At 44.3% G+C, this 26,867-nt stretch overlaps 1 protein-coding gene across 6 annotated transcripts in view; it reads right to left on the reverse strand.

The window, feature by feature from the left end:
• LOC142648115 (F-BAR domain only protein 1-like) overlaps window positions 1–26,867 on the reverse strand; it is a 226,121-nt gene that overhangs the window by 124,196 nt on the left and 75,058 nt on the right. For all 6 annotated transcript variants that reach the window (XM_075825420.1, XM_075825423.1, XM_075825421.1 and 3 more), the window contains 2 exons: window positions 10,564–10,716; window positions 10,354–10,458 (listed from right to left, as the gene is read on the reverse strand). In XM_075825420.1, the coding sequence (XP_075681535.1) occupies window positions 10,354–10,458; window positions 10,564–10,716 (258 nt within the window). The remainder of the gene's footprint in view (window positions 1–10,353; window positions 10,459–10,563; window positions 10,717–26,867) is intronic.

Here is a 26,867-nt window from a genome sequence, read left to right on the forward strand (position 1 = left end):
AAGTTATAGCTCTTTGAATGAAACGATGGAGCGAAACTAAAATCGCTTTGTCATTAAGCCCCAAAATGCATGCAGGTGAAAGGGGTTAAACACACGTACCTGTGAACGTAGACAACGCCTCATATTTTACAGTTTATTTTGTTTGCATTAGCGGCATGTGAGAGTACGTATATTAGCCACCAAGTTTAACTTTCATGCAATTTTTGCATATAATCACTGTTTGATGCAAACAGGTGGTTCTATGTATAAGATTATTAGGTTGTATTTTTTTTTTTATACAGTATGCTTTGATTTTAGCAGCATAGTAGCGGTTTGCCATGTGAAGTATATATTTTAACACATTTGTGGATGATTGCCAAATATTAAATGGCCTTCGTTTTAGCTTTCTTGAGAGAACAATTTAGACGTATGTGGTATATATAAATATGACAAGGGCAAGGCAGCGTACTAGGCGATTTCCCGCCTGGCCCTGCAGCGTAGTGAACGCGCGCGCAGATCCCTACATCCTAACTCGGCGCATGCACAGTGTAATCTTTAAGCACATTGTTCTAATCAGCACTACTGCGTATACGCCGATTAGGATGTAGGGACGCACGCGTACGCTACGGGGCCAGGCGTGAACTCACCTAGTACGCTGCCTGGCCCCTGTCGATCAAAGGAAGCAGGGTTGAACTGGGGAATGACGAGAGAGCATTTTGGAGCAATGGTGACAGCCTCGTTGCTCCAAAATCCTCATTTGCATAAATGTAATAAAAGCTTTTTCTCTTCATAGGAGGCACTCCGTGAAAAAACAATGCACGTCGGAATCAGTTTGGCCTAATCTATAATACCCTGTTGGTAGCTTAATACAGACATCTGGCGAGACCATTTAAGCCACGCAGGCTGCTCACAGTAGCGCGAGCAACGTGCGGCCTGGCATTGTCCTGTTGAAAAACGGCTTCTGGGACACTTGAGAAGTGGCCGTACCACTGGTTCCACGACCACATCAATGTAACGTCGAGCGGTTAGTGTACCTGAAAAGAGGGGTCTGGCTACCTTACATCTTTCCACCCCACACCATAATCCCAGGAGTAGGACTGGTGTGACATTCCCATGTGAAGGCCTCTTCATGGCATTGCCCACATGGTCAATATCCAGCTATCAAGGCATCAGAGACAAAAGCAGTACTCCTAGCTGAAGAGGATAGACCTCCATTGCCGTTTTGCTATGCACCATGATAGCGGTGACATGTGGTCAATGGAACACCTGTAGCTGGACGTCTGGCTTGTAGCCCTTTTTTTTTTTTCCATTCAATAATATACAACAGAAAAGTAATAAATCTTCCATCTTGTGTCATTTATATCTCTATACATTACAAAATAACTATAGAAATAGTTTGAAAAGCTTTAATAATCCTCAAAAGGTCCTCTTGTTGCGACGGTAGCGTGTTTTTCCACTTGAAACCTATTCGTCCTAGTTCTTTATCTACCCTAGTCATCAGTCTAGCATTTATCGCTTAGATAATTTTAGGCATTTCCATACATTTTTTATATTGCCCATGTCCTGAGTTGCCTATATTCTCTATTTCTTTTAGGAATTGCTCAAGTTGCAAGAAAATTGGTTTTACCTTCATATATTGAAAGGAATGTTTAAAATACAGTTTCCTCTCTATTTGTATTAAGGAAAAGGATTTTACTTTTCCCTGGGTATCCATAATATATTTTTTCTTAATTCCTTTTTCTACCCATTCTGTCCAAGTTTTCCTATTAAGAATATGTCCAATAGATGACATGTGTCTCAGCTCTAATTCTGTGTCAACATGACTGAAAAAAATAAGAATAGACAGAATAACCAATGTGTCCCTAGACAAGATACAATTTCCTTGTCCTCCTTTCATTTCCGGTGTTCTTGCACACATTAGACCTCTCAAAAAGGTATGGGATATGCTAAAAGAATGGAGAAAGGGTAAACTCAATTAATTATGTATCTAAAGATACAAGCCCAGTTATAAATTTTTATATATGTTAACGATATACCTCCTTTTTTTTCCCCATATTGGCATTTCATTGCTACTTGAGGTTTATATGGAAGGGACAGAAATCTAAAGAAGCCACTTTTTTGAGATCACTATTTTTTAATAGTAATGGCAGCATTTGCATAGGATATAGTAATCTCGTGAAGCTGATCATCTTTAACCCCTTCCCGACAGTTGTCGTACGTATACGTCATGGAAAGCCAGTGCTTCCCGCAAAATGTTGTATACTTACGACAAATGGATGGCAACGGCTCAGAAGCTCTATCGGTGCCATCATCACAGATGTCAGCTATATCTTACAGCTGACAGCCTGCTGTAATGGCGGGGACCGAAGTTAGCTTCGATCCCTGCCATTAACCCCTTAAATGCAGCGGTCAAAAGAGATCGCTGCATTTAAGGTGTTTGCAGCTCATCAGCACCCCAGAAATGAAATTGCCGGGGTGTCGGTGGCTAGTCTAATAGTGGCCTCCCAGGGCCTAAATGGCTTCCATAGCCGTCAGCAAGATGGCGTCGGCTCAGGAGACGAGCCGGCGTCATCAGCGGTGCATGTCAGCTGTATATTACAGCTGACATCAACCTGTAACGGCAGGAACCATAGCTAGCTCCAATCGCTGCCATTAACCCCTTTGATGCAGCGATCAAAAGCGACCGCTGAATCTTTTGTGGTTGTCAGCAGATCGGCAGCTCCGAAGTTATTCCCACGTAAAGTGAAACGTCAGATTTACAAAATGAAGCTCTGTCAGGAAGGTCAAAAGTGGCCAAAGCGGGAAGGTGTTAAAAGAGAACATCTTCCATAGTTAGACAAAAGTAACTCCTGACATTTTTCTTAATTCATGTTCGATCTTGCTTATTACAGGGCCAGTCACTATTGTATATCTTATTTATAGCTCTATTTTTATCCCCAAATATTTTCGCTCTCCTTTTGCTATATGTAGATTAAATTTCCTATTCCAAGAAAGATCCACCCCTTCAAATAGCATTAGGACTACAGATTTTGCTTGATTCACTTTATATCCCGATATCTGACCAAATTCCGTTAATTATCTCAATACATTCTTCGACGTTCTTTACATACATTAGATCGTCCGCGAAGAGCGATATTTTAATCTAGTCATCTGTAATCTTGATCCCTTCAATATCCATGTTTGCTATTAGAATCAAAGCCAAAAGGTACAATAGCCAAGTTGAACAGGAGCAGAGCAGAGCGAGCGGACAACCTTGTCTAGTCCCTGTTTTTAATTCGAAAGGGCCAGACAGGCTCACTGCCACCCTCACTCGCGCCTGTGGATGACCATATAAAATTACGCACCAATTAATCAACGTTCCAAATAAATCACATATTTTCCAGTACTTGACCGAGCCAGACCAAGGACACAATATCAAACGCCTTCTCTGCGTCAAAATATATCATAGCTACTTTAGACATTAAACGTGTCCTGTGTCTGGTCCAGTCAAGAACCGCAAGAGTCTTTGTTTCTATTTCCCGCTCTGCCTTTCACAAATCCATTTTGGAGTTCCCCCACCAGTCTGGGGAGTAAAGTAGCAAGTCTATTAGCAATTATTTTAGTAAGGATTTTTACATCCTGATTTAAATAGCGATATTGGTCTGTATGACTCGGGTAGAGTTACAACCTTATCTTTCTTCCCGATCACGGCTATATATGCCTGGTCAGCTGATGGCATCTTTTTGTCTCTTTGGGAAAAAAAAATTAAAGACTTGCCATAATAGATCACCTGCTCTTTTACTATTTTATAAAATTCTGCATTATAGCCATCTGGTCCGGGAGCTTTATTCGACGGTAAGTTAACAAAAGAACGAAAAAAAAAAAAAAAAAAAAAAAAAAAAAAAAAAAAAGGAGAGGGAGGTAATTATCGCTTTATTTAACATATTCTGCCCTGTGTTAATCTTGGTAAATTGACGCAGTTTAAAAATTAAAATCATCTTTTCTATCTCCCTTCCTTCTGTTTCACTATATTAATTTTTATAGTAGACCATAAATGCTTCTGAAATCTGATCCGGTGAGTTAACCAGTCTGTTCTTTTCATTTTTAATTACCTCAATATGTTGTATTTTCCTATACCCTTTCGCTAGACTGGTTAGTAATTTTCCAGACTTATTTCCATTTTTATAATACTTGGCATCAGCCTTTAATTTATAAGGTTGTTCTTTTTCCAACAGGTCCTCATATTTCTTTACTTTGCCATTTCATTTTATTCTCTACACTAGCCCTCTTCATATATTTGTTAACATTTCTTCTATAATTGCTACTGACTTCCATTAACCTATTTAAATTTCTCTTTTTTTAGGCCATGTACATAGCAGAGAATACATCCTCTGATTACTACTTTTGTAGTTTCCCACAATAATATCACAGTTCTGTTGTCCTGGTCTGCCGAGAGCTGAAGAGACAAAGAGAGTCTGCATGCCCGCAGATCTCAGACGTCACCGCTGGCAAGGATACTCCTGCCGCCACAGAACAAAAGAGGAGGAGGAGGGAAGGAGGGAGGAGGATAACTCTCATCCAGGTTTGTATAGAAAACACCTATACAACGAGCACCTGATTCTCCCTTCCTCTTCTGTTCCGTGGAGACGGGAGTATCTGGCAGCAGCAAAGTCAGAGCTATGCACGAGTACGGGCGTGCGCACTCAGTCTCTCTTCAGCTCTCGGCAGACATGGCCGACAAGACTGTTTGATCTCGCGAGAGAGATCACACAGCAGAAGCCACTCTGACACTGTCCGTAGCTAATTGGACAGTGTCAGAGCGCTAAGAATCACCCCCCTGCCCTTTACAATAAAACAAAACGCCCCATTGACAGTTCAGGGGGCTTTTTACATATCGGGCACCAAATATAACAGCACTGATACCTAAAAAACAGAGGAGGCTAGAAACATCGTTTAAAGTGACAAAACATTTGATGCACATGTATGGGCTGGTGAAAAGTTCTCTTTAAATAAATTAATTCTACCATATAAAATGACAGAGATTATGCCATGAGTCCAATTTTCAGTCAGTGAGCGCATTCAGAGGATCTAGGTTAAGTATTTGATAATCTAATATATGTTAAGTGAAACTAGAATCCCAAGATACTTAAAAATTGAGGAGCAATAAACAAGGGGACTGCCAGAGTCTGCCGAGGACGATAGCCAGGAGCCAGGGGAAAATGGATTTGGACCAGTTTACGAACAAGCCTGAGAAGGTACCAAAATGTCTCAAGATCCAGTAGAGAAGCCAGGGAAGGACCATCATCCGCCAAATAAAACTAGTGCGTTATCCGCATACAAGGAAACTTTCAGTAAGTACTTTCAAGTGTTTCCATGGCAAGCGTAAATATTAACAGAGAGAGTGGACACCCTTGACAAGTTCCATGACCAAGGGGGAAGGGTTTTGAGATATCCAGGTTTGTTCTAACCCGAGCAATAGGAGACTTGTACACTAACCTAACAAGGGCAATAAACCTAGGGCCAAAATGCAACCCAGACAGAAGTATCCAGATGTATTGCCATTCAACAGAATCAAAAGCTTTACATATATCGATCTAAAGAAAGAACAAAACCTGGAGAGTGGTTATGACATGAAGCTGCAATATTAAGGAATAATCTTTCTATATTTATATCCGTGCCCTTACCTGGCAATGCCGGTTTTATCTGGATGTATAAGAAACAGGAGAACTTTACTCAGTCTAGTGGCCAGAATCTTAGGAAGTATTTTTATGTCTGAGTTGAAGAGAGAAATGGGTCAATAAGAATCAGGAAGAGTAGGGCTCTTCCCTGGCTGCAACAGCAACTATGAGTGCCTCGCGCATAGAGGCAAGAAAGACACCACGTTCCAGAGACACGGAGTACAAGTCCAGGGGTCGTGGCACCAATTTATCGGAGTCAGATCTGTACCAAATGTAACACCCATGGCTGCGCACCGTCGGGATTACTCAACCCCCCCCACCCCGACGGCCACAGCCATGGATCTGTGAGCGCTGCCCCCCCCCATCTCTTCCTCAGGAGACGCCAGCACTCCGTTCCATCTTATTCTGCAGCAACCCGTAGGCACGCACCTGGAGTAATGTTCCAATTAGCCTAAATCACCCTGGACTATAAGGGGGGCTCTGCCCGTTCTTCATTGCCTGAGCGTTGTTATTGTATACCCGTGTTAGTTTTTGCAAATGGTCCCTTGAGTGTTTTCCCGTTCCTGCTACCTGTATCCGGTTTCCCATGTTACCGTGTTCCTGTGCTATACAGTGTTGGAGTCGTGTTGTGTCGCCTACTACAACAGCTTTTTCACTGCACCTGCTGCCAGAGTTCCATCCGAGCCTAAACCATCGCTACTGTCTGAATTGCCACAGGTACCTTTATCCGAACTATAGACATTGACTTTGTACCCTGTTTGGCCAGCTGCTATCCCGCTACAGCGGTACGCGCCCCCCCCCCCCCGTCGTCGTCGTGAACCAATCCTCCCCAAACCATCAAGACCAGATGTCCTGCCCATGGTTAAGGACTGAATGGCACCAGCAATTTCCTCCTCGGTGATTGGGGCATCCAGTTAAGTGGATTGCGCATGAGAGAGTCTCGACATGGAAATCCCGGGCCATCAAGGAGGAAGCACAAGTCTGCGAACTATAAAAGGTAGAATAAAACTGGCGAAAGACCTGGTTAATACCCTTAGGTGCAGTACAAGCCCACTATCCACTGACATAACAGAAGGGATAGAGGAACAAGGACGTGCATAGCGTGTCAACAGTGTACCATTTTTGCCCCCATATTCAAACTGAGCAGCCTCAACAGACAAGCATTTGAGTTTGCTCTGTGCCTAGAGTGAAAAGATCCCTCTGAGCTTTAGCCCACACCGTCTTAGAGCGGAACGGGAGTAGTTAGCTTACTCCCAGAGTATCTCTCAGAACGGCTGCACTGATAACAGAGGATCAGTCTTTACGTGGGCGCCTCTGCCCTGCTACCGCTACCACAAAAGCCTCCTAAGTGTAGCCTTATATGCATCCCACATAATTAGAGGGTCTGGGTGCGAGGAGTTAATCTCCCAATATTCCTGGTGAGCACTAGAAACCCTTGCCATCACTATCGGGGAAGTTAACCAAGCAGGATAAAGTCTCCAGACCTTGGAGTCCACCGGGGAACCAGCCTGAAAGGTCAGGCAAAGGGCAGAGTGGTCTGAAATCCCACTAGGAGCAAAATTTATATCTGAAAGAAGTCTGGAGAGGCCATGGCAAGATCAATGCGAGAAAAAGTTTTTGGGGAGCTAGAATAGTAGTTGTATGGTCTATCCATCGCCAGACATGAACTAGATGGAGTGATAGTGACCAAGAAAGAATTAAGATATGCAGAGGCAGGGTCAGGACCACCTGTTCGGTCCACAGTGGCATTAGGAACAGCATTAAAAGTCATCAACACAGAGGAGAGGGCATACCGGGAACTGCGTGAGTTTAATCAGATACCAGATGTAGCAGAGAAGGGTCAAGGGGAGGAGGAACATACACATTTACGATGATAAAATGAAACCCATGCAACAGACAATGTAGTATAATAAACCATCCAAAACTGTCACAAGCAACCTGGACCACCTCAATAGGAAGTTGTTTTGCCATTAGAATGGACACACCAAGTGGAGTACGTGGAATGAAACCCCCTTGCGACCCAAGCACGTTTAAGAGCAAGGATCTTTCATCCAGTCAGGTGAGCCTCCTGCAGACATATGCAGGGATTGCTTTTTAACAAAATCTAGAGCAACAGTTCGCTTAAAACGTGGAATTCAACCCTGGCACATTCCAACTCAAAATTTTTAAGTGGCGCCATAATATCCAGGAGATAGGTTATCCAGGATAAAGAGAAGGAGGGGTGGATGAGTCAAGAGCGCACAGCCACACATTTATTCATACACACCAGTCATATGAAACCATCAGTACTAAATATAGACATAGCACCGAAGAGTGTAGACCTGTACCCACAAACTATGCAACTTGAGAACAGTAGTCCCCGACTAAGCTACAAATGCCAGAAGAATAGTCCTGAGACCTGACCATAAAAAGAGAAAATGTAATTGACATATCAGGTAGAACAAAATTCTCAACAAGCCTGAACTGCAAAGGTAACGTAACACTCAGTTGAGAGATCTAGGCAGAAATCTGGATAGCGTCTCAGGTGAGCAGGCCATCTAAACCCAGCAAGGGAGGGGCCATCACAGCCCACGCAAAAGGCCTCATTTGGTGCAGTGAGAAATCTAGTAGTAAGACCATCCACTACTCTTAGGTTGTCCGGATACAGCATGGCATATTTGTAGCCCTTTGCTCGCAATCTCGTGTGTCTCCGTAAATGGAGTGTGCAGTCTCCGTAAATGGAGTGTGCAGTCTCCGTATAGAAACTGACAAATCTAGATAGAAGGAAAAGTGTTGGTCATTGAAAAGGATTTCCCCTTTCTTTCTCACAGCTTGTAGAATGGCACCTCTGTCCCGGGAATGTAAGTCTAGCCAGTAGTGGCCTGGGAGGACCAGGCCACACAGGAACACAGTGTGCCCTTTTAATCGTAAAAAGCAGGGGAGAGAGTATAGACATCCAGAAGAGATTTAAGCCAGTGCTCCAGGAACGCCAGCAGGTCAGAGCCCTCAGACTTCAGGCATTCCAACTATTCAGATACTTATGTCTGTCGGTTTTCAAAATCATCCGCCCTGTCAACTGAAGTGCATATCGGTCGTTTGAGATCAGCAATCTTCAGGGATAGGGCGAAGCACATCCTTCACATCGGAGATTCTACGCTCCATTTCATTAGTATGCTCCCGCATCTTTTGCATATCATGGTGTAGAATGACAAAATCTTGTCAAAAAAGTGGATGAGCTGCAGCAAGGCATGGACGGACACGAGTTAACGGCTGTCAATAATTCTGCACATTTTATATCCATACGAGAGGGTGTAGGATTCAAATCTTCTGGTGAGGGTGGCCGCGGAGGGCTCACGGATACCACAAACCATGATAGACACGGTGCGGGCGAACTGGGCCCCGGTCTAGAGAATTTCCCAAGCTTTTTTTTTTGGACACAACACTGGAGGATACAGCCCCATTGCAGGCCAGGCAAGGGTGGGCATTGAGAGTCCCCCCACCACAGAGTCCTCATCAGAGAAATGTTTAAAGTCCCTGGTTAGGAATCTACCTCTCCCCTTCTTCCGGTCACTGGATGTAAATCGTAGTTTTGCAGATAACGAGCGTGCTATTTATGTTCCAAGACGCAGGCAAACAGAATACACTAGAAGTGTCCGTTCGTCCTCCACAACTTCACCCTTTCAGTAACGTTGGTGCTTAAAGCGTGAGCAGACAACATCTGGCCACCCCCCCCCCCACCCCAAAGGAAGGCTTTATACAAAGTTTTGGAGTGTGTCTGAGGGAATTTTGGCCCATTCATCCGGAAGAGAACAGGTGAGGTCAGACAATTATGTTGTTTGAGAGGGCCTGGCTCGCAATCTCGGTTTTCGTTCATCCTAAAAGGTGTTCAGGGATCTGCATGGGCTGGTAAATTTCCTCCACAACAAACTCACCCAACCATGCCACAAAGCTGGAAGCCAAAATGTCTCGGTATGCTGAAGCGTTAAGATTTCCCTTTACTGGAACTAAGGGGCCTAGGCTAACCCGTGAAAAACAGCACCATAGCATTATCCCTCCTCCACCAAACTTTACAGTTGGCACGATGCAGTCAGGCAAGTAATGTTTACCTGGCATTCGCCAAACCCAGAGTCACCCAACAGACTGCCAGATAGAGCAGAGTGGTTTGTCACTCCCCAGCACACGTTTACACTGCTCTTGAGTCCAGTGGCAACATGCTTTACACCACAATATGTAGAAACAGCAGCACATCAGCAATCTTTGTTAAAAGTCGTAGGTGGGTGCACAGCAGCCAATAGATCCAGGTCCACTCCAAAGAAAATTTGAATTGTGAGTTTATTCACCCCACAGCACGTATGCAACGTTTCAACCCCAAAGAGTCTTTGCTTTATACCACTTCATCCGATGCTTGGCATTGCGCTTGTTGATTGCATACAGCTGCTCGGACATGGAAACCCATGCCATGAAGCTCCCGGCGCACAGTTTTTGTGCAGATGTCAATGCCAGAGCAGATTTGAAACTCTGCAGTATTTGAGTCAGCAGAGCATTGACGACTTTTATGCACACTGTGCCTTAGCACTTAGCCAGCGTTTACGTGGTCTTCAGGGTTTGCATAATTTTTTTGGCAAATATAGGTTTCTGGGTCTTTTGGGGTTTTTTTGGGGGAGGGGGGGGGGTGTGTAACGTGTACCTTTTTGATAACACCAAGCAGGATAGTTTTTTTAATAAAACAGTTACAAACCTGAGCAGACTGCAGCATCTTTTCCTCAAATTCCTTACGCACAGAGTTGTATTTTCCTACTGAACCACGAAGAGACTCTGCTGCTTTTTGGGTTTTTTGTTCTGCCTGATAAATTAGACATGGAGAAAAAACATGAATACAAGTTTATATTGAACACCATTATGCGATTATGATTAAGACCTAATAAGTAATTCTAGCTAACACTTTTACCTTGTCCATCTCCTTCTGTAAGGCTCCTTCCCTCCGGAGACGTTCCTGCTCTGCAAATCTGCTACAGTAGTGGTCTCTGGTTTTCTGCAGAAGCTGAGAGCTACACTGCAGCAGCTGAATAACCTCTAAAGTGCCAGACATCTCCTCTTTGGCCTTGAGATTTATCAAGGAAGAAAAAAAAAAAATATATATTACAAAAGTTATTGTTTGCATAAACCTATAGAGTGAAACATATTTCTATTTATAGTGAAGCACAGAAAAAGGGGATAGAGGATTATTTATGACTTTATTGCTCTGAAAGTTTTGAAGTAGAGACCAGGCAAAGCAGAGCGGTCAAAAAAGCTGCTCTAGGCAGAGTTCACACGTTGTTTGCAGCATACATACCATGCTTATTGTTTCCCCACAATAAGCATTGGATCAAAAGAGGATACCATGTACATAAAACCACCACTCTAACCTAAAATATATTTGAGCTCTTAGTGGTTTCACAAACAGCATTTTGCTGCGTTGTTCTGTATTCCGTGGCGTTTTTTGCAGCTTTTTTCCATGCAGTTTTAAGTGCGGCCTGATGTTACATTAACGTCTATAGTGAAATATCAAATGCACTACACACAACTGCGTTTTGTTTGTGGTGGTTTTGTGGTCTACAGCGTTTTTTTTTCCCAAAGCAGAATGTTCTAGATATGGGCTTCGATTTCAAAAATGCCATTAAAAAAAATAAACCAAGCATGTACAAAAAATTACACCAAATGAAAAACCGCCAGTCAAACTGCAATAAAAAAACAAAAAAAAAAACCACAACATGCATGTTAGGCTTCGTTCACATTTGTGTCAGGCTTTTGTTAGGGTATGTGCATACACAAACTCAATAACGTCTGAAAATACGGAGCTGTTTTCAAGGGAAACCAGCTCCTGATTTTCAGACGTTTAAGCCACTCGCGATTTTTGCTGCGTTTTTCTAGAGAGTCTATGAGAAACTGCTCCAAAAACGGATGAAGTAACATGCACTTTTTAGCGGCAGTTTTTTTACGCACCCGTTTTGAAAAAAAACGGCTCATCGGAACAGAACGCCATTTTTCCCATTGAAATCAATGGGCAGATGTCTGGAGGCGTTCTGCTTCAGATTTTTCAGCAGTTTCTTGGGACGTTTACGGCCCAAAAAACGGCTGAAAACACTCCGTGTGAACATACCCTTAGATCTCAGTCAGGGTAACCCACGAACGGAAAGCCAAACGAAGAACATAGCTTCAGTTGGTATTACCATTGATTTCAAAGGTAATGTTTCCGTTGCAATTGGTTTCCGTTTGTCTCCGTTCTGTAAGGTTTCCAAGAACACAACGTAGTCGACTACTACGAAAATTTACTAGCATAAATACAGCTTGCGTTAGTACATTAGATGTGACCTTTGAATGAACAAATAATCCGTGCTCACCGTAATGTGGAGACGTGCAAAATGTCACGTACAGCTATGTTTGCGTGGGTTTCCACTGGGTACTCTGGCTTCCTACCACACCCCAAAACGTAGAAGCTGTATAGTTCCGTCAAAGATAATTCAGTCAGGCCAGCTGTACTGACTGCTCAGCCGAAAGCTGGTCCTGCGTGTCTAAGGCTGGATTCACACGAGGTCATTACGTCTGTAATTGACGGACGTATTTCGACCGCAAGTCCCAGACCAAACACCGTGCAGGGAGCCGGGCTCCTAGCATCATAGTTATGTACGATGCTAGGAGTCCCTGCCTCGCTGCCGGACAACTGTCCCATACTGTAATCATGTTTTCAGTCCAAAAACATCCCAAGAAGTGACGTGCACTTCTTTCGCGGCCGTTTTTTTTTGTTTTTTTACACGGCCGTTTTTCAAAACGGGCGCGTAAAAAAAAACAAAAAACGGCCCGTCGGAACAGAACGCAGTTTTTCCCATTGAAATCAAAGGGCAGATGTTTGGAGGCGGTCTGCTTCTGATTTTTCAACCGTTTTTCGGGCGTTTACGGCCCGAAAATAGGCCGTGTGAGCATACCCTAACTTAGAAAGCAAACATTTAATAAAAATCTATTTAAAAAGTGGTCTAAAATCAGATAAAACATTGATTGAAATAAAGGCTATGCCTTTCAAGCTATTTTTTGTGACAAGAAAAAAAACCAAAAAAAAACCAAAACCCCACGTTCACTTGTGTTCCAGTGGTAATTTCTTATTTTTAATTTTAATGTAGCTTGTTGGAGGAAATGTAGTTTTTATAGGACCCATTTTGGGTTACATATGTATTAAACAACTTCATATTTTTTTGGGTGGGGTAATAAAAGAAAACAGCAATTTTGTAGTTTTTTGGGATTTACTTTTAAAGCGTTCAACACGCGGTATAAACATAACTTTATTCTACGGGTCAATAGGATTACGACTATACCAAATAAATATAGCTTTTATTATGTTTTACTACTTTTGCACATTAAAAACACTTTTACAATATAATTATTTTGTGTTGCCACATTCTAGGACCAATAACTTTTTTTTTTTCTGTTGGAGTGGTATGGCTTGTTTTTTGCAGGATAGATTGTAGTTTTCATTGGTACTATTCTTGGATATATACAACTTTTTGATCACATATCCTGTTTTTGGAAGACCAGATAAAAAACCAAAAAACAAAAAAATGCCAGAATAGCAGTTCTCTTTAACGGCACTTACTGTGCGGAATAAACAACATTTTAGTTTTATAGCATGGGTCGTTACTTATGTGTCGATACTAATTAGATGTTTTTTATTTTAATAAAAACTTTGCGCAAAGGATTAAAAATATTTTGTTTTATTGTTAACATTGTGATTTATTTGGCCAGGCTGTGGAGTGAACAGCCTAATTAGGCGTAGCGCGATTTAAAAAAAATAAATAAAATACATAAAACGTGTCAGAGAGCAAGTATTCTCTCTGATTCATAAGAGGTGATATCCTGAACAAAAATTCATGTAGCCCCTCCCCTAGGGTCATCTGATGCCATACAGGGACACAAGAAATATCACAGGTTCCCTGAAGAGGGAGCTGTATTTCAAGCTACTCTAACTAGCCATAGCTAGAGCCTTTAGTAGACTCCCTCTGCAGTCCCACTGCTGCCCAGAGGGACAAATCAGTAGAGGAATATATAGTCTCATCTGTGATGGTTTCCAATACATCATTCAGCACCATAGAAATGCAAAGAACAAGTACATTTTGAGAGCTTCTGCTTTTAAAAAGCAACAGAAACTACTCTCTCGACACACATACACACAAACTTAAATGAAAGGTGGTAAAGGCCTTAGGGAACGGACCACTGTCCCTCTAGACAAAATGACAAATAGCAGTAAATAGGCAGCACTCACAAAGGCTTATGGTGAAAAAAGTGGGTGCTTTATTGACCCAAAAAGTGCACTTTTGGGGTCAATAAAGCACCCACTTCTCACCATAAGCCTTTGTTAGTGCTGCCTATTTACTGATATATATTAGTGTGTGTCATATATATATATATATATATATATATACACACATACACACACACACATATACATACACACACGATGCATCAAAACTTCGCTACTGTGCATTCCCAAATGGTTCGATACCGTTATTGTTTGTATTTCAATACTAAGCTGTGCGGCCGCACAGCTAAGTATAGTAATACATGAATGTATGAGAGCGAGGCTGCGGTTGGGTAATACAGCCATTGCCCCGCTCCTGAGTACTGACAAGTGCACGTCGTCAGGATGAGGTGATGCTTCCGGCGCTGTACTAATGATTGCAGGCAATGAAGACAGAACATGGCGGGAGCACTGCAAAACACCCCCGTGTTCTGTGTTCAGTGCCTGCGCCGCTCATTAGTGCAGCGCCGGCCGCATCACCTCATGCTGACCGTGCGCGCACTTAATGTCAGGAGCGGGGCAATGGCTGTATTACACAGTCCAAGCCCCGCTGGCGGAGATCAGAGAAACCTCTTATCTCTGCCGTTATTCCCCTGAATGCTGCGATCAAAGCGGACTGCAGCATTCAGGGGAAAATGAGAAGGAGGGATGCCCTTTGGATCACGTCACAGGGAATTCCTGTGACGCGATTGAGGGACATACCATATATGGGCATATAGCCCAGGGTCCATTGAAGGACCCCAGGGCTGTCTTACCATATTTCCTATTAGGGCATATTTAGGGATGTCCTATCAACTGCCTGTGTACTATCCTACACAGGCTAATGTACTGGCATATAGATATATGCCAGTACATTAAAGTTTAAAAATAAAACTAAAAACAAATACACACTATTTTTACACTAAACATTAAAATAAGTCTCAATACATAAAATATACACATATTTGGTATTGGCGCGGCTGTAATAACCTTCACAACTATTTTTTTGCTTCATTTATGATGTGTACGCTGTAAAAAACAAAATAAAAACGGCTCTTTCACTTATTGTGAGACACAAGGTGTGATGAATTGAACCTCCATGTGCCTCACATTAATAGTAATTAACAACATCATGTACCTTACACATTAACCCATTATGACTGAGAAACATGGGGTTAATTTACTACTAATGTGAGGCACATTCAAAATTCAATAACACCTCGCGCCTCACATCAGAAAATGGAAGAATTTTTTATTTTTATTTTTTTTTATTACTGTTGGCAAAGTATCATTTTGGTATCGAAATCGCAATACTACACGAAGTATTGGTATCGAAGTCCAAATTTTGGTATCGTGGCATCCCTAATATACACACACACACACACACACCCATCAAAAGTTTTAGGCAGTTGTGAAAAAAATGCTGCAAAGTAAGAATGCTTTTGAAAATGGAAGTGTTAAACTGACAAATAATAAATAACTACAAAGTGAATTAACAGAAATCTAAATTCAAATCAATATTTGGTGTGACCACCCTTTGCCTTCAAGACAGCATCAATTCTATGTACTCTTGCACAAACACATCAATCTTGGATAGACTTCTCCGAACAGTAGATGGGTGTACAAAATCAGTCTCCATGGAAGAATTGCGGCCAAAAAGTCATACATTTGACGTGGAAACAAGGACAAATGACTCAACTATGCGCGAAAACATAGGAACTGGGGTGCAGAAAAATGACAGCAGGTTGTTAGGGATCTGCCAGGTACTTCATCTAGCTATACTCCTGGGATTAATCAATCCACACCTGAGGCCAGACCTGTTCGACTGACACCATCTCCCACCAACCAGGGTGGCAGGCTCAGGAGTGGGAGAGCCTATCGCGGCCTGGTCTCACGGAGTTAGCTCCGCCCCCTGCCCTTTATTACCTGCCCTGTGCTCTCCCTCAGTGCTTGTAATTCTTTTGGATTCCTGGCCCCACTGCTGCTTGCTCCAGCCTGCTTCTGCCGTGCTTCTGCCTTGCTGCAGTTCTGCTTGACCTGCTTTGCTTGCCCTGGCTTGCTTCTGTCTCCGTGCCCGCTCGGGTGTTCTCACTTCGTCCTGGTCCTGACTGTTCGTTCGCCGCCCCGTTTCCTCGTGGCGTTCCGTGGCTACTGCCCCTTCCCTTGCGTGTTCCCCGTTTGTCTTCCAGTGCACTTAGCCAGCGTAGGGACCGCCGCCCAGTTGTACCTCGTCGCCTAGGGCGGGTCGTTGCAAGTAGGCAGGGACAGGGCGGTGGGTAGATTAGGGCTCACTTTCCCTTCACCTCCTTCCTGCCATTACATAATTACAAGCCCTTACCTAGTCTACCCTTTCTCCTACGCTGACGCTATCATGGACCCCCTTGAGACCCTGACCCAGCAGATGCAGGGCCTCTCCCTACAGGTCCAGGCCCTGGCCCAAAGGGTCAATCAGGGTGACGCTGCTTTAGTAGTACCCCTCACCTCACCTCTAGAACCCGACCTCAAGTTACCTGACCGGTTTTCAGGGGACCGTAAGACGTTTCTCTCCTTCCGGGAGAGTTGCAGACTGTATTTCCGCCTAAAGCCCCACTCCTCAGGTTCCGAGAACCAGCGGGTGGGTATCATCATATCCCGACTCCAGGAAGGGCCCCAAGAGTGGGCCTTCTCCTTGGCTCCTGACGCCCCTGAACTTTCCTCTGTTGATCGTTTTTTCTCTGCCCTCGGACTCATTTACGACGAGACTGACAGGACTGCTTTAGCCGAGAGTCAGCTGGTGACCTTACGTCAGGGTAGGAGACCGGTTGAGGAATACTGTTCTGATTTTAGGAAGTGGTGCGTAGCTTCTCAGTGGAACGATCCGGCCCTAAGGTGCCAGTTTAGGTTAGGATTATCTGACGCCCTGAAGGATCTGCTGGTTAGCTACCCCTCGCCTGACTCCCTTGACCAGGTTATGGCCCTAGCAGTACGACTTGACCGACGTCTCAGGGAACGTCAGCTAGAACGCTTCAGTGTGCTCCCCTCTGACTTTTCTGCGATTCCCCCCGAGGTCCCGTCTCCTCGCCCCTCCACGGAGGACTCGGAAGTACCTATGCAACTCGGGGCCTCCATGTCCCCTCGACAACGTAGGGAGTTTCGCAGAATGAATGGTCTCTGCTTCTACTGTGGGGACGACAAGCATCTACTGAACACCTGTCCCAGGCGCAAGAATAAGAAGCCGGAAAACTTCCGCGCCTAAGTGATCATCGGGGAGGTCACTTGGGTGCACAGGTATTTCCCGTTAATGTGAAACGCAATAAAATTTTGCTTCCCTTTCAGGTCTCGTTTGCTGGCCGGTCTGCCACGGGCAGTGCTTTCGTGGATTCTGGCTCATCTGCTAATATCATGTCTGTGGAATTTGCTATGTCTCTAAAGATGCCTTGTATTGATTTACCTTATCCTATCCCTGTAGTAGGAATCGACTCAACTCAACTCCCCTTGCTAATGGTTATTTTACTCAGCATACCCCTGTTTTTGAACTCCTGGTTGGCTCCATGCATTTGGAGCAGTGCTCTGTACTGGTGATGCAGGGATTATCGTCTGATCTGGTATTAGGTCTTCCCTGGTTGCAGTTGCATAATCCCACGTTTGATTGGAATACTGGGGATCTCACCAAATGGGGTAGTGAATGTCTTATGTCATGTCTTTCTGTTAACTCTATTTCTCCCCGGGAGGAGGTAAACACGCTTCCTGAGTTTGTTCAGGACTTCGCCGATGTGTTTTCCAAGGAGGCCTCTGAGGTGTTGCCCCCCCATAGAGATTACGATTGCGCCATCGATTTGGTGCCTGGTGCCAAGCTTCCTAAGGGTAGGATATTTAATCTTTCATGTCCTGAACGTGAAGCGATGAGGGTATATATCCAAGAATGCCTGGCCAAGGGTTTCATTCGCCCCTCGACTTCTCCTGTAGGTGCTGGCTTCTTCTTCGTGGGGAAGAAGGATGGTGGTCTTAGGCCGTGCATTGATTATCGTAACCTGAATAAGGTCACCGTAAGGAACCAGTACCCACTTCCTTTGATTCCGGATCTTTTTAATCAGGTTCAGGGAGCCCAGTGGTTTTCTAAGTTCGATCTACGGGGGGCATATAACCTTATCCGCATCAAAGAGGGGGATGAGTGGAAAACTGCGTTCAACACACCCGAGGGTCATTTCGAATACCTGGTCATGCCCTTTGGGTTGTGTAATGCCCCTGCTGTCTTCCAGAATTTTATTAATGAAATCCTGAGAGATTACCTGGGGATATTTCTTGTTGTGTACCTTGATGACATACTGGTGTTTTCCAAGGACTGGTCCTCCCACGTGGAGCATGTCAGGAAGGTGCTCCAGGTCCTTCGGGAGAATAATCTGTTTGCTAAGACTGAAAAATGTGTCTTTGGGGTACAGGAGATACCATTTTTAGGGCAAATCCTCACTCCTCATGAATTCCGCATGGACCCTGCCAAGGTTCAAGCTGTGGCGGAATGGGTCCAACCTGCCTCCCTTAAGGCGTTACAGTGTTTTTTAGGGTTCGCCAACTATTACAGGAGATTTATTGCCAACTTCTCGGTCGTCGCTAAGCCTCTTACGGACCTCACCCGCAAGGGTGCCGATGTCCTCCATTGGCCCCCTGAGGCCGTCCAGGCCTTTGAGACTCTCAAGAAGTGCTTTATCTCGGCCCCCGTGCTGATTCAGCCCAACCAAGAGGAGCCATTTATTGTGGAGGTTGACGCTTCCGAGGTGGGAGTGGGGGCCGTCTTGTCCCAGGGTACCAGCTCCCTCACCCATCTCCGCCCCTGTGCTTACTTCTCTAGGAAGTTTTCGCCCACGGAGAGTAACTATGATATTGGCAACCGCGAACTTCTAGCCATTAAATGGGCGTTTGAGGAGTGGCGGCACTTCCTGGAGGGGGCCAGACACCAGGTAACGGTCCTTACGGATCACAAGAATCTGGTTTTCCTAGAATCGGCCCGGAGGCTTAATCCTAGACAAGCTCGGTGGGCACTATTCTTTACCAGATTTAATTTTGTGGTTACCTATAGGGCTGGGTCCAAGAATATTAAGGCTGACGCTCTGTCACGTAGTTTCATGGCCAATCCTCCTTCCGAGAAGGATCCCGCTTGTATTTTACCCCCTGGTATAATCGTCTCTGCCACGGATTCTGATTTAGCTTCTGATATCGCGGCTGATCAGGGTGCAGCTCCCGGGAACGTCCCTGGGGACAAACTGTTTGTTCCCCTGCAATACCGGCTGAGGGTACTCAGGGAAAACCATGACTCCGCTCTATCTGGTCATCCTGGCATCTTGGGCACCAAACACCTCATTACCAGAAACTATTGGTGGCCTGGGTTGCCTAAAGATGTTAGGGCTTACGTCGCCGCTTGTGAGGTTTGCGCTAGGTCCAAGACCCCTAGGTCCCGACCTGCGGGCCTACTACGTTCCTTGCCCATTCCCCAGAGACCTTGGACCCATATCTCCATGGATTTTATCACCGATTTGCCTCCATCTCAGGGCAAGTCGGTGGTGTGGGTGGTAGTCGACCGCTTCAGCAAGATGTGCCACTTTGTGCCCCTTAAGAAGCTACCTAACGCCAAGACGTTAGCTTCTTTGTTCGTGAAACACATCCTGCGTCTCCATGGGGCCCCAGTCAATATCGTTTCTGACAGAGGGGTACAATTTGTTTCCTTATTTTGGAGAGCTTTTTGTAAAAAGTTGGAGATTGATCTGTCCTTCTCCTCCGCCTTCCATCCCGAAACTAATGGCCAAACGGAAAGGACCAACCAATCCCTGGAACAATATTTAAGGTGTTTCATCTCGGACTGTCAATTCGATTGGGTCTCATTCCTTCCCCTTGCTGAATTTTCCCTGAATAACCGGGTCAGTAACTCGTCAGGGGTCTCCCCGTTTTTCTGTAATTTCGGGTTTAACCCAAGGTTCTCCTCCGTCTCCCCTGGTTGTTCCAATAATCCTGAGGTAGAGGAGGTTCATCGGGAACTGTGCACTGTCTGGGCCCAGGTTCAGAAGAACCTAGAGGCGTCCCAGAGCGCACAAAAGATTCAGGCGGATAGTAGACGTTCTGCTAACCCCCGGTTTGTCGTCGGGGATTTGGTCTGGTTGTCGTCCAGGAACTTGCGCCTTAAGGTCCCGTCCAGGAAGTTTGCTCCCCGATTCATTGGACCTTATAAGATCATTGAAGTCCTCAACCCTGTATCCTTCCGTCTGGAGCTCCCCCCATCCTTTCGCATACATGACGTCTTCCATGCCTCCCTCCTTAAACGCTGCTCCCCGTCCTGGTCCCCCTCGAGGATACCTCCTGTTCCCGTTCTCACCCCTGAGGGGGTGGAATTCGAGGTGGCCAAGATTATGGACAGTAGGATGGTCCAGGGCTCCCTCCAGTACCTGGTCCATTGGAAAGGATACGGGCCGGAGGAGAGGACTTGGGTACCTGCCCGTGATGTTCACGCTGGGGTATTGATCAGGAGGTTCCACCTCCTCTTCCCCACTAAACCGGGTCCCCTTAGTAAGGGTCCGGTGGCCCCTCATAAAAGGGGGAGTACTGTTAGGGATCTGCCAGGTACTTCATCTAGCTATACTCCTGGGATTAATCAATCCACACCTGAGGCCAGACCTGTTCGACTGACACCATCTCCCACCAACCAGGGTGGCAGGCTCAGGAGTGGGAGAGCCTATCGCGGCCTGGTCTCTCGGAGTTAGCTCCGCCCCCTGCCCTTTATTACCTGCCCTGTGCTCTCCCTCAGTGCTTGTAATTCTTTTGGATTCCTGGCCCCACTGCTGCTTGCTCCAGCCTGCTTCTGCCGTGCTTCTGCCTTGCTGCAGTTCTGCTTGACCTGCTTTGCTTGCCCTGGCTTGCTTCTGTCTCCGTGCCTGCTCGGGTGTTCTCACTTCGTCCTGGTCCTGACTGTTCGTTCGCCGCCCCGTTTCCTCGTGGCGTTCCGTGGCTACTGCCCCTTCCCTTGCGTGTTCCCCGTTTGTCTTCCAGTGCACTTAGCCAGCGTAGGGACCGCCGCCCAGTTGTACCTCGTCGCCTAGGGCGGGTCGTTGCAAGTAGGCAGGGACAGGGCGGTGGGTAGATTAGGGCTCACTTTCCCTTCACCTCCTTCCTGCCATTACACAGGTGCTCTGGACTGAGGAGTCAAAATGTGAAGTTATTTGGCTGTAACAGAAGGCACACAACCTACAAAAGAGAAAAGTCTATTTGGGTCTAGTGGAGTATAAAATGTATAAATTTTATTGGATTACCGATCTAAAAACACCTATATAAAACAGAGATTTTAAATGGCATTGTTGTTAAGTGCTAGAGGCTGCTACGAGTCTTTGCATATGCATACTTGTTTAGCCTCGTTTTACTGTCTGGCATTCATTCGATCACATTTGTCATGATCATCTCTGTTTTATACAAGTGTTTTTAGATCAGTAATCCAAATCAAGTTTATACATTTTATACTCAACATTGGTGGAAATAGCCAAATATACTGAAATATCTCAACAAGGAGATGAACAACCGCAGCAGGTAAAAAAAAAAAAAAAAGTGGTGAAATCCTCAACACCACAAAAAACAGAGACAAATTGATAGTTTACCACTCAGACGGTTGTGGATGTAAAGACTGAAGTGTCCATCAAGGGTTTGACCTGCCCCAGCTAGCATGCAGAAAGAACGATCCAAATTTCCACAGGTGTGTGTATCTCGCTGGTACTTGTGGTTCCACACAGAAATGCAACTGCAGAAATGCAACTGCTTGCGGTGTATATCCTCGTATTGATGTTCTAAATCTCCAGCAAGGGAGAAAAAAGGATGTGCACTACCTTTGGGAAACTACAAATTCCACGAGTTTATTCCATACTTACAAAAACAGACAGACAAAAGCATAAGATAAGCTCTTGTAACACGCCAAATAATGCCAATAATACCCTGTGTATCGCCCTTCCGGCTTCCTCTGGGGCATATAGGCGTGTACCATACATATGTTTAAATAGCTTTCAATCTTCTTAACCTACAACCGTTTTAAATTGATATATATATATATATATATATATATAGCGCAAAACAGAAGATCCAGCAGCACCGGATTAGCGATGTAGGTGCAAGCCTATGGGAGCAGACCAAGTTCCCAGTAATACATCAATTCAAAAAAAAGGCAGCACACCGTAGATCAAAGTGATAAAGAGGGTAATTTATTGCCCCATGTGCGACGTTTCAGTTCCAAACACTAGAGCCTTTCTCAAGAACACAAAAACATTTCTTTAAGAAAACGGATTGCAATAGTTACATCGAATATACTAGCTGCCATTATAAGCCATGGCTTAACATCCCTAAAGGACAGCTTAAAAGAAAAAAAAAAACAAACAAAAAAAAACTGCACTAATACAACAGATTTTCATATTCCGTCTGCTATTATCCGATCACGTCTCAAGGAAAGGAATTATAGTCCTGAAATTGTCAATTCTGCATTAAAAGAGGTTGAAGAAGAATTTGATCGCAATAGGGGAGAATCAGCTACCCAGAAAAGAAAAAGACGAGATTTTATGCATGTACCTTTCATAACTTCCTGCTCTTCAGGGGCAGTAAACATTAAAAATATTCCTAAACAAAATTGGCATATTGTAAAAAGTGATCCTGTAATAGGACCATCATTACCATCAGACCCGATTGTCATTTATCGTAGAGCTAGAAACATTAAGGGCACAAACAAATAGCTATATAAAATCTAGCAAGGGAGCCATTATTTCTGCAAAAGGTTTTTTTTCCTGCAATAAATGCAAGGCATGTAAAGAAGTTGGCTACAACTAAGTGAAAGGTATATTCAAAACATTTACTAACTCCATGACGACAAAAGAATTCAACATCTGCCCCAAAATTCAGTTTGGAATTTTGAGGAAGATTATCCTCTGCCTGCACGAAGATTTTGGCGGCGTTTTTCGCCTATGGCCATTGAGCGTCGCGGACATAAAACGAAGCGAAATACGCTTTCTCTGCCTCCCATGGATGTCAACGGGAGGTCAGAGGTGTAAACGCCCAAAGATCGGGCATGTCCCTTTTCCCACGAGCCGGTTTTTGCGCTCGCAGGAAAAAAAAAAAAAAAAATACAAAAAAACACGCCTCCGCCTCCCATTGAAATCAATGGGAGGCATTTTCGGCGCGTTTCCCGTCGCTGTTTCCAGGTCAAAAATTTTTTCTTTAATTTATCACAGCTCTATATTACATCGATATAAAAAAAAAAATTGTGTAGCCACCTTCTACTTCACCCGAATGTATTCGGCCTAATTCACACGAGCGCGTTAAACGTCCGAGGGACGGCCTGCGGTCCCACCGTATTTTTCGGATTATAAGACGCACCCAGGTTTTAGACAACCGAAAACATGAAAAAAAGGATTTGTTAAAAAATTTATTTATTCTGTTTTACCACATTTTTTTTACACGTTTTATTGCGCAAGTCCCCTAGGGGACTTGAACCAGCGGCCACTTGAGTACACGAGGAGTTCCTGAAACCGCGTAACTCGCTGAGCTACGCGGTTTACCTAACTCATAGTAGTGAATGGCAGTTACGGAAGCAGCGTTCCCATAACTACTATGGGAGAGTGCAGAAAGCTAAAACAGGGTTTAGGGACCCCGTTCTAGAGATAGGTGTGGGTCCCCTGAGGTGGGACCCACATCTACCTGACATTTATGACATATCCTGTGGATATGTCAAATGTCCTCCATAGAAATACCCCTATAAATGCAGTGGTCGCTATTGACCGCAGCATTTAACTAGTTAAAGGTGTTTGCCATAAAAACACATGTATCCCCTATCCACAGGATAGAGGCTAAATGTGGGATCGCTGGGGGTCTGACCACTCGGACACCCAGCGATAAGGAGAACAGGGGACTGAAAGTTACCCAGAGCACTACATGAGAAGTCTGAACTGTCGAGAATTTGTTGAGAAAATGAAAAATTTTGCGCTAAAGCTACGTCTTATTGAAAAAGGATTGCTTTTATTTTCACTGCCCAATTCTAATAAATTCTATGAAACATCTATGGGGACAAAATGCTTACTACACCCCTAGATGAATTCCTCAAGGGGTGTAGTTTCCAAAATGGGGTCACTTTTTGGGCGTTTTCATGGTTTTGTCCCCTCAGGGTCTTTGCAGATGCGACATGGCCTCCGCAAACCATTCCTGCTAAATGTGATCTCCAAAAGCCAAATAGCGCTCTTTCCCTTCTAAGCCCTGCCGTGTGTCCAAACAGCCGTTTATTACCACATGTTGGGTATTGTTTTACTCGGGAGAAATTGCTTTACAAATTTTGCGGTGCTTTTTCTCCTTCAGTTCTTGTGGAAATGAGGGGGGAAAAAAAAAAATGAAATCGCTAAACCTACATGTTCTTTGAAAAAAATTTCGATTTTCATTTTCATGGCCTACTTCCAATAATTTCTGTAAAAAAACCTGTGCGGTCAAAACGCTCACTATACCCCTAGATAATTTCCTTGAGGTGTGTAGTTTCCCAAATGGGGTCACTTTTGGGGGATTTCCACTGTTTTGGCAATGCAAGAGCCCTTCAAACCTGACATGGTGCCTAAAATATATTGTAATAAAAATAAGGCCCCAAAATCCTCTAGGTACTCCTTTGCTCCTGAGGCCGGTGCTTCAGTTCAGTAGCATGCTACGGCCACATGTGGGATATTTCCTTAAACTGCAGAGCCTGGGCAATAAATATTGAGTTGCATTTCTCTGGTATAACGGATTAAAAAAAAAAAAAAAAATTGGATTCAAAATTTTTTTCTGCAAAAAAATATATGACATTTGTAAATTTCACCTCTACATTGCTTTAATTCCTGTGAAACGTCTAAAGGGTTAAGAAATTTTCTAAATGCTGTTTTAAATACTTTGAGGAGTGCAGTTTTTAAAATGGGGGACTTTTTGGGGGTTTCTAATATATACGGCCCTCAAAGCCACTTCACAACTGAACTGGCCCCTGTAAAAATAGCCTTTTGAAATTTTCTTGAAAATGTGAGAAATTGCTAATGTTCTAAGCCTTGTAACGTCCTAGAAAAATAAAAGGATGTTCAAAAAACGATGCCAATCTAAAGTAGACATATAGGGGATGTTCGTTAGCAACAATTTTGTGTGGTATAACTTCCTGTCTTACAAGCAGATACATTTAAATTGAGAAAAATACTAATTTTTGCAATTTTTCGCTAAACATGGGTGTTTCACAATTAAATACTGAACATATCGAGCAAATTTTGCCAGTAACAAAGTCCAGTGTGTCATGAGAAAATCTCAGAATCGCTTGGATAGGTAAAAGCATTCTGAAGTTATTACCACATGAAGTGAAACATGTCAGATTTGAAAAATGAGGTTCTGTCAGGAAGGTTAAGTGTGGCCAAAGAGGGAAGGGGTTAAAGGTAACCTTTCACCTCCCCATACATGTGCAGCATGTAATGGAGAGGGCTGAACAAACCCTGGGGCACTTTACATGTTTTTTTTCTACCTCCCTCTGTTATTTAGATATCAGTGGCGTTATATTTGGCGCCCGATATTTAAATAACCCTCTGAACAGTCAACGGGGCGTGTACTGGCAAGGGGGGGGGGGGGCGCGCGCTGAAAAAAAAAAAAAAAAAAAGAGAAAGAGAGAAAGAGAGAGAAAGAGAGAAAGAGAGAGAAAGAGAGAAAGAGAGAGAAAGAGAGAAAGAGAGAGAAAGAGAGAAGAGAGAGAAAGAGAAAGAGAGAGAAAGAGAGAGAGAAAAAGAGAAAAAGAGAAAGAGAGAAAGAGAGAAAGAGAGAAAGAGAGAAAGAGAGAAAGAGAGAGAGAGAGAAAGAGAGAAAGAGAGAAAGAGAGAGAAAGAGAAAGAGAGAGAAAGAGAGAGAGAAAAAGAGAAAGAGAGAAAGAGAGAGAGAGAGAAAAAGAGAGAGAGAAAAAGAGAGAGAGAAAAAGAGAGAGAGAGAAAGAGAGAAAGAGAGAAAGAGAGAAAGAGAGAAAGAGAGAAAGAGAGAAAGAGAGAAAGAGAGAAAGAGAGAGAGAGAGAAAGAGAGAAAGAGAGAAAGAGAGAAAGAGAGAAAGAGAGAAAGAGAGAGAGAGAGAAAGAGAGAAAGAGAGAAAGAGAGAAAGAGAGAGAGAGAAAGAGAGAAAGAGAGAAAGAGAGAAAGAGAGAAAGAGAGAAAGAGAGAGAGAGATTGGACAGTGCCACAGCCATAGTAACATGCCCCCTTGCCAGTACGTTTGCCCCGTTGGCTGTTCAGGGGGTTATTTAAATAATATCGGGCGCCAAATAGAACGGCAACGATATCTAAATAACGGAAGGAGGTAGAAACATTTTTTTTTAAAGTGCCCCAGGGTTTGTTCAGCCCTCCCCATTACATGCTGCACATGTATGGCGAGGTGAAAGATTCTCTTTGAGAAAATTGACAGCTCAGCTGGAGGAGAAACAGGCCAAAGCCTTGATGGAAGTCTAACAATCTGTGCGCTCTTTAGACGACCGAGTCACTAGTCTAGAGAACAACAACCGGTCCCTAGCCTCTGAAGTGTCAACGCTCTCCACAACCGTGAGTAATCAGGCCATGCGTCTGAAGGACTTTGCGTTTCATGTGGATGATATAGAAAACAGAGGCAGGCGCAATAATCTTAACCCCTTCCCGCTCCTTGACGTACTATTACGTCATGGCAGCTGTATCGTTCGCGCTCCATGACGTAATAGTACGTCACGGGAGTAACGGCCGTTTCGGCCGTCCTCCCGACACATACAGGAGCTGTGACGCTGCTGTCTTGTTCAGCAGCTGTCACAGCTCCTACAGCGGGGACCGATCGCTGTGTCCCCGCTGATTAACCCCTTAAAAGCCGCGTTCTATAGAGATCGCGGCTTTTTAGGGGTTAAGCTGCCATCGCCGGCCTGCTACGCGATAGCGGCCGGCGATGGTGACTATGGCAACCGGACACC

The sequence above is a fragment of the Rhinoderma darwinii genome, chromosome 1 (assembly GCF_050947455.1).
Source record: "Rhinoderma darwinii isolate aRhiDar2 chromosome 1, aRhiDar2.hap1, whole genome shotgun sequence".
Taxonomy (NCBI): domain Eukaryota; kingdom Metazoa; phylum Chordata; class Amphibia; order Anura; family Rhinodermatidae; genus Rhinoderma; species Rhinoderma darwinii.